Source organism: Aegilops tauschii, chromosome 1, assembly GCF_002575655.3.
Source record: "Aegilops tauschii subsp. strangulata cultivar AL8/78 chromosome 1, Aet v6.0, whole genome shotgun sequence".
NCBI classification, from domain to species: domain Eukaryota; kingdom Viridiplantae; phylum Streptophyta; class Magnoliopsida; order Poales; family Poaceae; genus Aegilops; species Aegilops tauschii.
The window spans coordinates 53,567,779-53,582,324 of record NC_053035.3 but is presented as its reverse complement, the minus strand read 5'-3'; the positions used below and the strand labels follow the sequence as shown (position 1 = coordinate 53,582,324).

The 14,546-nt window shown below is 44.3% G+C and overlaps 1 protein-coding gene across 5 annotated transcripts; it reads left to right on the top strand.

Moving 5' to 3' along the window:
* The first annotated feature begins 2,750 nt into the window (after positions 1-2,750).
* On the top strand, positions 2,751-13,601 carry LOC109760317 (uncharacterized). Of its 5 annotated transcripts, XR_012201633.1 has the most exons (10): positions 2,753-3,400; positions 3,494-3,556; positions 3,650-3,712; positions 3,806-3,868; positions 3,962-4,024; positions 4,104-4,361; positions 4,492-4,598; positions 8,116-8,245; positions 8,725-8,845; positions 9,502-9,681. XR_012201633.1 is itself a non-coding variant. In XM_073507741.1 (8 exons), exons 1-8 carry the CDS (start codon positions 2,921-2,923, stop codon positions 13,344-13,346), a joined length of 1,296 nt encoding a protein of 431 aa, XP_073363842.1. In that variant the 5' UTR covers positions 2,751-2,920; the 3' UTR covers positions 13,347-13,601. The 5 variants fall into 5 exon arrangements, 3 of the variants coding, with proteins under 3 accessions (XP_073363842.1, XP_040254035.1, XP_073363844.1); XR_012201634.1 differs by lacking the exon at positions 8,116-8,245; XM_073507741.1 differs by lacking the exons at positions 8,116-8,245; positions 8,725-8,845; positions 9,502-9,681 and adding an exon at positions 13,148-13,601 and having other exon boundaries at positions 2,751-3,400.
* The last annotated feature ends 945 nt before the right edge of the window (positions 13,602-14,546 follow it).

The following is a 14,546-nucleotide window of genomic DNA, read 5'->3' as shown; positions in this document are numbered from 1 at the left end:
TAATTGTGTGAAGTCAGTTAAATGTTAACCTCTATTTTTCCCTTTTTATTGGAAAGGAAGATACATCATCAGGTGGCTCCAAGAGCCAAGTATTTCGGCCTAACAACATAGAGATTGCAAGTTTTGCTAGCCTATCTTCCACCTTATTTGAATTTCTACTCTCAAATTTAAACAAAAAAATTTCAAAGAAAGCTCGGCGTGAAGAGTGTTCCCAAAGGCTGGCTCTATATACGCATTTGCTTCCTTTATTTATATCTTCTGCCACCAATAGATAATCTGAAGCGACCTGAAGAAGGTGCACGTACGTTAAGGTCAAGTGCAAGACCTAGTCCTCTCGGCAGGCCATCACCTCAATGATACGGTCTATTGTCAATCGAGTGATTTTCCTAGTGATAGGTACACCCGACAAAGGCTTCGCCGAGTGTTACAGTCGGCAAACCGCACTCAGTAGACACCCCTCCAACAAAGTGCTATTTTCCGAGTTCTTTCCATAGCGCACTCGGCGAAGCCTTTGCCGAGTGTCAAAAAACAGGTACTCGGCCAAACAAACTAGCATAGACTCTGCCAAGCAAGGGGTTCGGCCCCTTCGGAAAATACCAGCAAGAAAAGGGCCTAGAAATGCACTCAATGTATTAAATTCCTAGAGATGCGCTTAATGTATTAAATATAGCAAATGAACCCAGAAAAAGGCCAAATTTTAACATGTATTGGTGTATGTTGAGCATAGGAAAAAAACTCTAGGTCAAACAATAAAGAAATGATCATTACCTTCAAAAAATTTACATATTCTCTCCCGAACCATGATTCTTTCTCAAAGATATGAAATTTGGCGAAACCTTCTAACATATTTACCACAGCCTCCAAGTGTCAGGTAATAACACCATGCCAAGTTTCATGTTTCTCACACGTCGTTTGCATTTTTTGAATAAAAAACCAACAAGATCCATGTTTGAGATCGAGTTGGCTTCCCCGGATGTTTGGAATTCCTGCTGTTTTCTTTGATAAGGCCTAAACATAAGTTCATTAACACAAATATAATTTTTAACCAATTTTTTTATAACTTTTTCACACACTTGCAGTCTGAATTTGAGTTATATCTATCAAATTAAATGACTAGAAATGCACATAATGACTTAAATATAGCAAACGAGAACAGGAAAAGCAAATTTTGACATGGAACATGTGATGGTATATATTGATTGTAGAAAAAGTTTCAAGGTAAAACAATGAAGCAACCGACACTTCACAATCAAACCTGACCTGTTCCTTCTCAAAACCACGATTCTTACTTGAACATGCTTCAGTTTCTAAATAGAGTACATCATAAAATTTACGGAACCTTCTAAAAATTTTACCACAACCTCTAGGGATCATATAATGACACCATGTTTATGTTTTCAGAATTCGCTTGCATTTAAAAAAAAACAAGTTTCAAGTTCTGGGTCGAGTCTTGGCACCCTGATATTTGGAATTCCTCTTTTTTTTCTTGGATATAATATTTAAACGTAGACTCATTAATATAAATAATATTTTTGAATACAATTTCCCCAACTTTGTTCATGTTATGCAAAGGAAAAAAGAAAAAAATAATAAAAGAGAATAAAATAAGAAATAACTTAAAGAATGAAAATATAGAGAAGGAAAGAAATAATAGAATGCAAATACAAAAAAAAGTTAAATAAATAAAGATAATGAAAACGTTAAAAGACGAATTGTTTTGTCGGTGTTTTTTGTTTGCCAAGTGTAACACTAGGCAAACCATGAGCTGACCGAGTGTATTTTCCCAAGAACTAGCTAGGCAAAGGGTTTGCTTGCCGAGTGCCCCAAAAAAAGACACTTGGCGAACGAGCATGCACTCGGCAAACATGCCGATTCCGGTAGTGTGCATGCTAGTCATCCTCCGCTCTGCAAATTGCACTAGCTGATCTCCTGTTTGATGAATTCGTCATTGCTCCATCAACATTAAGTTTGCAGATGCCACTGGGCAGTTTCGTTTTCACTGGAGAATTACCTACCTTTACATTCTTCTTTGCTAGAAACTTGAGCTCACTGATAAGTCCATTAGCAAACACGATAAGTATTACACGGCAACTGAAAAATTGATTCGAGGATTGCTTTACGCCTGGCCGATCAGACCGCCCATAAAATAATGAGCACCTTGTGATGAACTGTTCACTAGTTAACGGTATCCTGGAGTTCCATTAGCCATTCCCGTGGGTCACCAGCGGCACTTCTCGAGATGAGCTTACTCAACTCTTCATCAGCTAAAGCACATATGCACACACACACCGTGCCATTGTGCAGCTAATCAGGGAGTGTTTCCAGTAGTCTTCTCCATCTTCGCAGATGGTGAAAAACATCTAGGCGATTAGATGGGATTGATGGTTGTGAGAAGAAGGAATTATGGAACAACAAAGTCTAAAGATGAGGCATTAGCTCAGGGATCAGGCAACTAATGATCATATATTATTTGCCAACATAAAGTGGGTAGCTTTTCACAGAGTACAAACTGCATGTATCTTTTTCAGTCCTAAGTATATACATAGGAGCGCTTTAAATAGCATTAAATAATGAATATTTTCATATATTTTTTATATGTCGCGTGATACAGTTGGTGATTCTGTACAGTATGAGATTAGAAAGGTGATTCATGCAAAAAAAATCAGCAGTTATTTGGCAAGTGTGGCTATAAAGGGGCTGCCATTAATGAGTATAGACTGTCAACAGCTTGCTTTTTTTGTCGCCTCTGCCTATCCTCTACTCATACTTTGGGAGGCATTAATTTCTCAATCAACATCCGCTTGAACCTTCTGGATTTACTTAAATGATAAGCAAGCCCACATACCTTATTCTTCCTACCTTCTTCTTCCCCGGATGTCTTTGTTGATTCAAAACTAGCAACTCTTCTATACACTCCTGTATGCCTTCCACACCCTCCATGGCACCATATCCACTGAATAATGCTTCAAATTCTTCCTATATGCTACTTCGAGTGTTGTTCTTTCGTTTGGTCCTTGGTCTTCAAGTTGAGTCTTCCCTTTCCATGGAGATAATTGCCTTTTGGTTGTGGCTCCAACAAGGGAATGGCCAAGTTGGTTACCTTCAGCACATATACTCTCTTGGTGACAACCATTTTCGCGCAATTGTTTCTTCTGCAAAACGTTTTCTGGAAGTTCTCCATTTTGCATTCGGTGGTTCAGAGGCCAGATCTATACCAAGAAGTGACTTTCAGAACCAAGCTATTGAAGGAATTTCTCTCTACCTCAATACTATCTGTTATGAGGCCTTAGAAGATCTTCGAGAAAGTATAGAGATGAATTTTGTCCGTAATCAGATGACATACCTACGTCGAGAAGCCTATGGACAGTCCAGGACTGATCGGGTTCCTACTGCAAGCTCGGTAAGACAGGGGTTAATATTTAGTTATCCAAGATCCGATCTATTAGTAGTAGAAGATTTTACCCTTTTGTGATTTGCTTTATCATCTATGCAGATGACAGATCTATACCAAGAGGCCTATGGAGAATCATCGCATGAACAGATTCCTAATATCTCAGTAAGACTAGTATTCATATACAGTTATTCAAGATCAGATCTGTTACTATTACAAGGTTTTACCCTTTTGTGATTTGCTTTATCATCTATGCAGATGACAGATCTATACCAAGAGGCCTACGGAGAATCATCGCATGAACAGATTCCTAATATCTCAGTAAGACCAATGTTCATATTTAGTTATTCAAGATCAGATCTGTTACTAGTACAAGGTTTTACCCTTTTGTGATTTGCTTTATCATCTATGCAGATGACAGATCTATACCAAGAGGCCTATGGAGAATCATCACATGAACAGATTCCTAATAGCTCGGTAAGACTAGTGTTCATATTTACTTATTCAAGATCAGATGTATTACTTGTACAAGGTTTTACCCTTTTGTGATTTGCTTTATCATCTATGCAGATGACAGATCTATACCAAGAGGCCTATGGAGAATCATCGCATGAACAAATTCCTAATAGCTCAGTGAGATTAATGAAAGATTTGTTAATAGTTTGTGAAGTATTTTCTCCTCCTTCTGATTCACCATATCATCTATATGCAGAAACACCTTCTTACCAAGATCAAGGCTTTGTATGCAAACAATCCGAAGCATCATGGAGAAGGCACAAGTTCTAGAAATATCCGTTTTCAAACAAGTCAAATGCGTCATGGAGAAGGCTCAAATTCAAGAAATATCCATCCTCAAACAAGTCGTATGCTCCACCATGATACAGAGGACGAAGTATATGATTATCAGCCAACCTCCCGTTTGGTCACATTGCTGGATAAGTTGAGCTTAAGAGAGAACCATAATGATGCAGTAAGTCATCGTCCCTGATCATTCTTTGCATGTTCATTCGTTTATGTTCCAATAAGACTTGATAGCTTTCATCCAAATATCTAGTGCAGTTCATAGCTTGAAGAGAAAATAATAATATATTTCTCTGTAGATCACGCAAGACCTATCTGATGTTCCACCAGATGAGAGAACTTTGTTCGTGACATTTTCTAATGGCTATCCACTGACCAAGGATGAACTACATGAATTTTTTATGAGGTATGCCTATCATTTCAGGTTTTATTACATATGTAAATTCACCATTATTTGTTAGGGGAGTGGTATGGTTATTGATTGCGGGTAATAAGCAGTGTAATGTAGGAGTCAGCGGGAAATTAGTAAACCAAATTTCTAATGTATGCACTCATTCATATATTCACCCCGAGAATTTGATGTGATGCATACAAATATTTTTAGACAGTAGGCTCGTTGAGCCCGACTTTAAATTACTAATTTTACAAACGGCTATAGTAGAGATACAAAGTGCTGAGGAAACAACTTATAGGACAGCAAACAAGAGCAAGCTAACAAATGTAAAACAGAAAATGCGGAGCTTGGAGTCGTCGACGCACTCACCAAAGTGAAGATGGAGGAACTTGTGGAAAGTTGAATTGCAGGTCAAGCTCTGCGGCACCTGCTATCATGACCGTCTATTTGACATCATGATCGTTGCAGCTGGGAGCACCGCGAGCCCACGTCTGACCGCTCTTGCGTCATTACCAGGCGTTGACCAGGCCCCTCTTTGGCATCATCTTCTGTCACTATTCTCACGTGATGAGCTGCCCCACACAACACAAGCAGATGCTCCATGGAGGATTCCTTCTTCATGGCGTGTGTGCAACAGAGAGAGAGGCTGTGAGAGAGCAGCCATGGGGAGGAGAGAGAGAAAGAGAAAGAGAAGAAGAACAAGAAAATGAGAGAGAGGAGATGAAATGGGACTAGGATGCGTGTGTCAGGGAGAACAAAGGTGAAATGGGACTAGGCTGTGTGTGTGAGAAAGAACATAGGTGAAATGGAAGGAGAGTGAATGCGCCATCCCCTCTCAGCATGTGAGCAGTAGAGAGAGAGGTTGTGAGAGAGCAGAAATGTGGGGGTGGGGGGGGGGGGGGGGGGGGGGAGAAGAAAAAGATGTGAGAGATAGAGGAGAGAGGTCGAGTGTGGAGTTGCTGTGTGTGAGGATGGCTCCCTATCTTGCTCCCCCCTCGCCTGACGCCCCTCTCTTTCCCTTCTCCGATGACCTCGTCGCCCCCTCCCCTTCTCTTGTTTGCCCTACCTCCCCGCTCTGGGATCTCCATGTGGCTCGTCCTCCTCCCGTTCTTCCCCGGTTCCACCCTCCCTGCCCCCTCCCTCGCTCTCTGTTCTCTGGTGCGGTCTCCCACCAATCGCTTCTGGGCACTGGATGTGGATGTCAACAATGTTTTGAATGCTGGTAGCTCCACCTCGCCTTCTCCCATGGTGACAGTGCGACGGCGCTGCGTGACATGGGGGGCGCTGGGGGCCGACTCCGCAAGTTCGCACCTGGTGTCCGCTCAGTGCTCGCAGCTCTTCGTCCCGGGGGGGAGGGGGGTCGACCTTGGGTGGTTGTGACGCCCAGATCTCGCCGCGCTCGTAGGTTACATCATCCTACTCCTTCCCCTGGTTTGCTTGGCTCTGACCCGGTTTCATTGTGTCCTCCGTCTCGTTGGATCCTAGTGTGGATATCACCTCGTTGCTTCTTCTAGTTATGGGACGAAAAACCCTAATCCGGTCGTCAGCTTGTGAGATGGTGGGCTCTGCGCAGGGTGGTTGCCCTGTCCAAGGGTTACGCTTCGGCTATTCTTTCCCCCCTTTCCCTTTTGGGCTTCGGCTCATTTGTCCTGTGAGTGGCCTAGAGCTGCCAGTTGGCCCACCTAATCTTGTTGGCCCATGTCGTGGGTATATGTGGCCCCGTCGAGGTTGTGTCGACCTAATCTTAGGGGTTTTTGTTTCCTGCACTAAGATTTGCAAGATCAGATCTGGTCACCTCCTTCCTCGCTCCATCCAAATCCTTCCACCCCCACCTCTGACCCGCTCCTTTGCTGAGGTGCTGAAGATGGGCTCGTTGGGCGACCACAACACCAACGGCAAGAGGCAGCTTCATGGATCTGGTGAGGCCACTTGTGGACTCCGTGGCGCTTGAGGCTGAGTTGAGGGCTAAGTTGCAGCATGGGCCGGAGGCTCACGAGCGTGCAACCAAGGAGCGGGAGGCGTGGGGCACAGCGCCGGTTTGGTTTCGGGAAGAAGAGTGGTGCAAGGATTAGCGCACACATCAGGAGGAAAGGATGTCGGCAGCTCGCTCCTTTGCTTCCCCCATTGTTGGTGTCAAAACCGGCAGATCTCGGGTAGGGGGTCCCGAACTGTGCGTCTAAGGTCGATGGTAACAGGAGACAGGGGACACGATGTTTACCCAGGTTCGGGCCCTCTCTATGAAGGTAATACCCTACTTCCTGCTTGATTGATCTTGATGAATATGAGTATTACAAGAGTTGATCTACCACGAGATCGTAATGGCTAAACCCTAGAAGTCTAGCCTATATGACTATGGTCATGAGTCTATCTTCAGACTAAGTCCTCCAGTTTATATAGACACTGGAGGATCTAGGGTTACACAAGGTCGGTTACAAAGAAAGGAATCTTCATATTCGGTCGCCAAGCTTGCCTTCCACGCCAAGGTGAGTCCTATCCGAACACGGATACAATCTTCAGTCTTCGTATCTTCGTAGCACATCAGTCCGGCCCATGGCTAACAGGCCGGACGCCCGATGACCCATTAGTCCAGAACTCCCTCACCCATCCCATCTCAGTGGGCGGGCTCAGATTCATCTGCCCTAGATACCTGGGAGGCGGCAGGATCGGGCGCCATGCCCCCCTCCCCCATGCTGATGCTCCTCGGCTGACTCCGGCTGCTGCTCTACTCGCTCCTCCTTCCAGTGTTTATGGGTTCCAAGGGCAGTTCCGTCCCAACTCCCGCCCTAGTGGCTTCCACAACGCCCTCCCAACAATCGGCCAAACAAGTTCAGGAAATTTTGGTCAAATGACAATTCAGATGGCTCTGGTGATGGAATATATCCTCACCCACCCCTACCAATCTCTGGATCTGCTCCACCGGTGGGTTGCTCTGGTAATAGCTCGGGTTGTCCTTCTCTCACATGTTTTGCATGTCATAGGCCGGGTCACTCTGAATCCCGCTGTATGTTTCCTCCATTTTTGCCTGATTTGCTGTGTCGAAGGCCACCTCAGTGGGTTGTACTAATCGCTCCAAACCTCCTTCAATTAAGCATTATAGTCTAGGCCTGCCAGGTTGTGCGTTTTGGTTTGGATGGTGGTTTGCACGTGGGTGTGCTTGCGCCTCAGACATCCAACATTGTTATCATCTCGGTTCAATCTGCTTTGTGACCCTACAGACAATTGCGGATGAGCTAAGGGAATGGCGTCCGGATGGTTGGGACTGGTAGTTACAGTAGATTTCACAATCAGAACTTGGGATTGCTTTCCCAGTCTCAGGAAAGTTTAAAGATGTTATCTAAGAGCACTAGTTTTACGCTTCCAGTGAACCAGCTTGTAATTTCTGTCAAAAAGGTTGGGGACGATGATCGATGCTTTGGCAACTTGGTGGATACCTGTGTTTTGTTAAATGATGTTCCTTCGATCATGTGTAACAAGGTGTGTTTGATGGTGTTTGGTGAGCTCATTAGAAAACCTATTTCTGTGGATGAAGATTCTTTGGCTAGACTGGCCCAGTTCATACGAGGAATTGGTGTAGTGCGCCAGATCGGGTCCGAAGTGGTTTCACCGAGGTATACCCCAAAAGTAAAGCCTTTCAGGTCAATGTTCGAGCTGAGGGCCAGGTTTGTGCTCACGCTCCCCCTCGTCTTCTAAAGTGTGTAAGAAAGACTTTGCCCCCATGGTTTTTAAGGTGGACAATAGGGTTGTGTCGTGTTGTGGTAGATATAATACAGTTGCTGGAGAAGTTCTCATCGCCAACTCTTCTCTTTCCTATCTACCTATGTTCTTTATGGGTTTTTATAGTCTACCTGAGGGTACCCACACTGGTCTTGATAAGCATCATAGCAGATTCTACTAGAATTCGGCTGACAATAAAAAGAAGGATCAGTTAGTCAAGTGGAAAATCATTTGCCAGCCTAAAATCCACGATGGCCTGGGCATTATTAACACGTCGATTATGAATTGTTGCTTAATTGTCAAATGGTAGTTGTGCATTCTTCTTGCTTCCGCTAGGACTTTTTGGTTTGATATTCTTAAACCACAATATTTCCCTCCACTAGTGATCTGCTGGCTTTGCTATAATGGATCTCATTTTTGGCAGCTTTGAATAAGGTTAAAGATGTTTTCCAATCTCATGTGAAGTTTATTATTAAAGATGGGAAATCCAGTCGCTTTTGGCTTGATTGGTGGCACGGGCCACCCCTCTTTGCTCTTCTTTCCTGGTAATTTTCTCTTTTTGTGGTAATCTTGATATTACTATCTTTGATCTTACTAATTCTGGTTGGAACTTGGCCTTTCACTGCTCCCTATCTCCTGTTGAGTTGGAACATTGGCATCAGCTTGATGCCACTTTCCTCACTCTCGGAGATTCTGGATTCAGTGGTCTAGCCTCATTACCCCTTAGGAATTTTTCAGTCAAATCACTTTACCATAGCCTTATTGCTAGGTCCTATTCTTCTAGTTCATGGGTGTCCGGAGGGCTCGTGTTCCACTGAAAATTAAGACCTTTCTTTGGCAAGCCATCCACGGGAAGCTTCGTGTTGTTGATCAAATTAGGAAGCATAATGCTCAAGCTGATTCTACTTGCTATTTATGCTCTAGGCCAGAAGATTCTGACCATATTATGTTTTCATGTGACTTTGTCATTCTCTTGTGAAGTTGTACTCGGTCGTGGCTGAGGGTTAGCTGGGCTCCGGCCGATTTTTGCTCAATTACTTCCGCTTTTTAGTGCATTATCTGCCCCATTGAGACACATGTTCTAGTTTGGGTTTGCTGCTGCAGTTGGTCTCTTTGGACTACTCAAAATAAGTTTACCATCGAGCATGTGTTCCCGTCGAAACCAGCTAATGTAATTTTCAAATCCATTACACTAATGCAGTAGTGGAGGCCTCTGGTTAAGAGCTACGACATCGACACCACGGACCTACTCAGCTCTCGCTTCAGGGCTACGTCGAACTCTCTATCACCAAGGGTGCAGGCTCTAGCTTAGTGGACATCGGATCATCATTTACTAGTTTTCTCTTGGTACCTGGTTGTTGGCCTGTTTGTCGTTTCTGAATTGTTCCTGTGGGATTTGTTGGTTGTTGGTTGTTCAGCAACTTGTGAGACTTTTTTAATGGTTGTAATCGGTGTTGTGAATCTCCTTTGGCTTTATCTATAAAGTCGGGAAATTGCCTTCTCTCTAAAAAAAGAGATAGATGAGAAATGGGAGGAGGCTCTGAGAGAACACAGGAGAGATAGAGGAGAAGACTAGAGAGAGAGAAGGGAAGGAATAAGAGACATCATGAAGTTTCTTAAGAGAGAGAGAGAGAGAGAGAGAGAGAGAGAGAGAGAGAGAGAGAGAGAGAGAGAGAGAGAGAGAATGAAGGGAGACAACAAGTGCGACAGAGGTACTGCTGCTAATCACAATGGGTCGTAGGCCATGGTTGAGATCTCGAGGGAAGGGAATCTGGTACGAACGACATAGATAGAAGGCACTATGGATCTCAATCTTGAAAAGATCACTCTCAAGAACTTGGTGTGTGTGTGTGTGTAGGAAAGCAATGTAGGTCCTCCTCTATTTCAAAGAAGGCTAACTCACACTGCATACTCATTCACCCCATCGCCGAAGAGGACCCCCTGCACTCTCGCCTTGGCTCGATGGGTGTCATACCATCGGCGTGTAGAGAAGCTCCCCCAGAGCATACAATGAGGAATGGTGACAAAATCTAAAGGAGGAGAAAAACAATGGGTTGTTTTGCAAACACCAAAGCGAAGTACACATTCTCATCACAACTACCACTGACTGCCTCACAACCACGCATCGACCCATAGATTAGGAGCAAAAGTTTGAAGGTCGACGCCTCCAACAATGGAACGAGGCTGTAGAGCGCTCCAACAATCCGGGTTAATGATTTTCACCCGAAAATCGAGGAAGATGAGCGTGTAACCTCAATGAGGCCTCCGGGGAAGACATTGATGTCCAAGAACATCATCGTTATTGACACTTACCACTGTCACACAAAGCTATCTCTAGGGCACCGCGACACCCATCCATCTAAAGGCCTATCGCTACACCCCCGAAAAGGAGAGAAGGGAACTACTGGTCAAGATGACACCCAAATATAGGCATCATAGACGACCCACAAACCACGACCAATCGCCAAGAAGACCACTCTATTGCCTTAGCAGCCAACTAGCACTCCACATTGCAAGGTTCACCGTCAGGACACTGCAGTGACCACCATCCAAGGCTGCCACCCCGGCTTTCAAACCCCACGCCTTCACAACAAAAGAAGGAAGAAACAATTCCTTCGCAACCATGAGACCCAATGCCGACCAGTAGATCTCCATGTGCGGACCACTAGTTTGCTACAAAAAATCCCTCTTAGATCTGGACTACCATCCTGGTCCAAAGCACCAAAATTCAACATTGACATTGGGTGCATACTCACACACACTACTAGCTAGCAGCAGAGAGGAGGGAGATGATGCTCCATCCAAACTTTCAAAGTGAATCGCCACATTATCGTGTCGCTAGAGCTCCACCTACGAGAGGTGTCAACTTAAGATCCACAAAGCACCACTAACATAGGAGAGCACCGAACGCGGCGCTGGCTCTTGGTAGTACGGAACTAGGACTTCCTTGTCGCCCAGCCGCCAAACGTAGGTGCGCCACTCGCTATTGTAATGAGGTGCACATGAAGAGCGTCTCGATGACCCCGTCCTCGAGCTTCGTGAGCTCTCTGGCTGCCACTCAGCGAGGATCAGAGAGTTGTAGTGAAAAGTGTTTGGTGGGCCGGAATGGTCACCTACCATGTCGCCCCGGATGGTGCGATGCGGGAACATTGAATAGTTTACGCATCAGGTATGTGATGCATAATTAATAGTAAATTTGGAAAAGTGGAGCTTTCATATAATTTGGTATGAAAAGGTAAAAGAATTAAGTTGTGACCAAACTCCACTCCCCATGTGGTCCATAATGGCATGTATTTTGTCATAGTGTGTTTGGCAACTTTGGCGAAGGGGATGGGAGTTTAGACGAGGGGGTTAGGGTAATAGAAAATGTTGTGTCATTTTATTTCCTAGTGCTTTGTTTGGTATCTGGTATCTACATCGAACTATGTGTCGGAATTTAGAGAGTTTGTGGGAATTGGTGAGAGATTAAGTAAGAGAAGCTGACACTAGTTTGGCTCTTGGAAATGGTATCTGGTGCAACTCTTTACATGCCGAATCTGATAGTACGGAGGAGGGAATAGACCCACCTCCTCATGTTTCCGTTGATCTTGATCACATAATATCACCAATCTTTGGCCGAGTTGAAGTAACCCCATTCACCGGTGTTAACATCAATAAGCCCAAACAACACTTTTATCGCATTGTAAATCCTCCTCATGAACGTAAAATTTATGGGGCCCTTTTGCAAAATTGTAATCTATTAGCTGTGCACACCCTTTCTTGCAAGATAAGCCAAGAATCTTTCTTTCTCTTAAACAACAATCAATTTTTTCCAAAAATCTGGCTTCATTAACTAAACACTTTGCAAAGTATATTCCAATGATGTCGACTACTCTACCGAAGCAGTAAGGTTCCAAACAGTTTAATTCTTGTTGTCATTGCTTGAGTGTCTTGCAAATTGACCCAAAGCAGAAAAAATAATCAATGATGTGTTCCACAAAGAGACCAAAATTTATCTTAATGTTGTTGATCCATCAATTGTACTAAAAAATCTCTCTCCATGGTTAGGTTCCTATGCATATAAATTTTTAAAATAGATAGTGCAATGTCTTTTCTTTTGCGGACCCCAAGCCAAGTTGCATGCCAAAAGGCTGCGGTTTTAACATGTCCAATAGTCATCGTGGTAAGATCATAGAAGAGGTCCATATCAATGGCGTCGCAAGGGGGTCCCAACCCTATGCCCTATCCGGGTCTTCCATGAAAGCCATGACCAACATCATAGCTTGTGAATTAAGGACCGATAACCAATGTGTTTTTCTTTGCCATGCCATGCAAGTTAATTAATATGCTTGCACATGATCTTGTACACGCTTTTCAAATGATTCGCTGACAGAGGAAGATCTAAGTGTGGCAGTTGGAATTGAGTGCAAACATCCCAACAATCAAGAAGGATGCTGTTGAGATCGATGGACGAACAAGGGTAGTAGGCACTAAGAGCTTTTGCAGCACATTGGAAACATGACTGATAACCTCATCGAAGGTTGCAAAATGCTCAACAGGTTGCTGCTAAATTCTTTGCTAGGCGCCAGAAAAACCGTAGTGATGTCCTCATAAAGGGAGGTGTGAAGACATACACCCCAACCCCTCAATCTGTGATGGCGATCAATAGACGTCGCAAAATCTGAAATCTACTAGTTAAAGTGATCAATTTGATAGCTACATATAATTGACATAAAAGACATGTAAGGATATAATAAGGAACGCAAAATGAATTTCAGGAGAAAATTCAGTAGATTAAATTCATTTCATTAGTTTTGCCTATATATGCAGTTTCTAATTTTGTTTCATTAATTTCTTCCATGTCACAGGCACTATGGAGATATTGAAGAAATAAGTGTAGAGGAGCCAATAGAAAGTAGGCCACCACTGTACGCACACGTTACATTTTACTCACAGATGACACTCTTCCGTGTTCTAGATGGGAATATGAGAGTCAAGTTCATGACCAGGGGAAAACATCTATGGGCTCGACAGTTTGTGCCAAAGAAGAAGAAAACTGATGTCTGATGACCTAAGCCTGATTTCATATACATTCAAGAACATTTTATGCCAAGCATTCTGGAAGCATATACTTGAATAGAATCTGCACTTGGTCCATATCTAATTCTTGTGCCTTCTGCACCTTATTACACATTTGTATCCCAGATTTATGGACATAGTTCTGATCTTCAGACGCATGACACAGTGAGGACTCAAATTTGTACTTGTTAAGTATTATAAATCCATATTGTTGGTACGAACACAATGGTGTTAATCTTTAAATTCGTTCCTGGAACCGGAATGCTAATTATTATTTGCGGGAATCCTGGAATGCTATTGTACTCTATGGTAGTCATTGTGCGACGCTAGTCAAATGTTAAGCTCCAGTTTTGTATTTTCTTTGGAAAGGATGGTACTACCTCTCGAGTCTTTTTTTTTCTTTTTTAAGCTGAGCTGAGCTCCTTACCCACATGGGCCTCTGCCCTTAACTCGGTAACAACCACTGCACAACCGTCATTCACTACCGGAATCGCACCCTATGCCGACGGCCAGGGCCGTCGGCATAGCCATGACTAGCCGTCGGGGCAGGCCTATGCCGACGGCCCCCGTCGGCATAGTGCCGTCGGCAAAATATCCGTCGGCATAGCGAGGATGACCGTCGGCATAGAAAAGCCGTCGGCATAGACCCTATCCCGACGGTGGCCGTACATCTATGCCGACGGCCCTGGCCGTCGGCAACGTCATCGCCTAACGGCGGACGCCGTCAAGTGCTGCCCAATGGCTTCTCGCCACGTGGCGAGACGCCGTTCAGCATGGGGCATGTCTATGCCGACGGCCTAGCCGTCGGCTTAGTTTGAAACTATGCCGACGGCTAGGCCGTCGGCATAGACATGCCACGTGTCAGAAACTGGGCGCTCCTGGGGCAGGTCTATGCCGACGGTCTAGCCGTCGGCATAGTTTCAAACTAAGCCGACGGCTAGGCCGTCGGCATAGACATGCCACGTGTCGGCCACTGGGAGCTCACGCCAGGCCTATGCCGACGGCCAAGCCGTCGGCATAGTTTCTGTCCAGTTTTTTTTCTTTTTTCTGTTTCTTTTCAGCTCAATTCATTTGAATATACACAGCATATATAACAAACAACATATATAAGAAGCAACATCACGTAACAATAAGGAGCAGCATCACACAACAAATTCATCATCACACATCATAAGAAGCATCGCAAAG

Excerpts from the sequence above, each read along its gene's own strand:
- LOC109760317 (XM_073507741.1), top strand. The coding sequence starts at position 2,921 with ATGCCTTCCACACCCTCCATGGCACCATATCCACTGAATAATGCTTCA. Across the intron at positions 3,401-3,493 it reads GGGTTCCTACTGCAAGCTCG|ATGACAGATCTATACCAAGA; the intron begins GTAAGACAGGGG and ends TCATCTATGCAG. Across the intron at positions 4,599-13,147 it reads CTACATGAATTTTTTATGAG|GCACTATGGAGATATTGAAG; the intron begins GTATGCCTATCA and ends TCCATGTCACAG.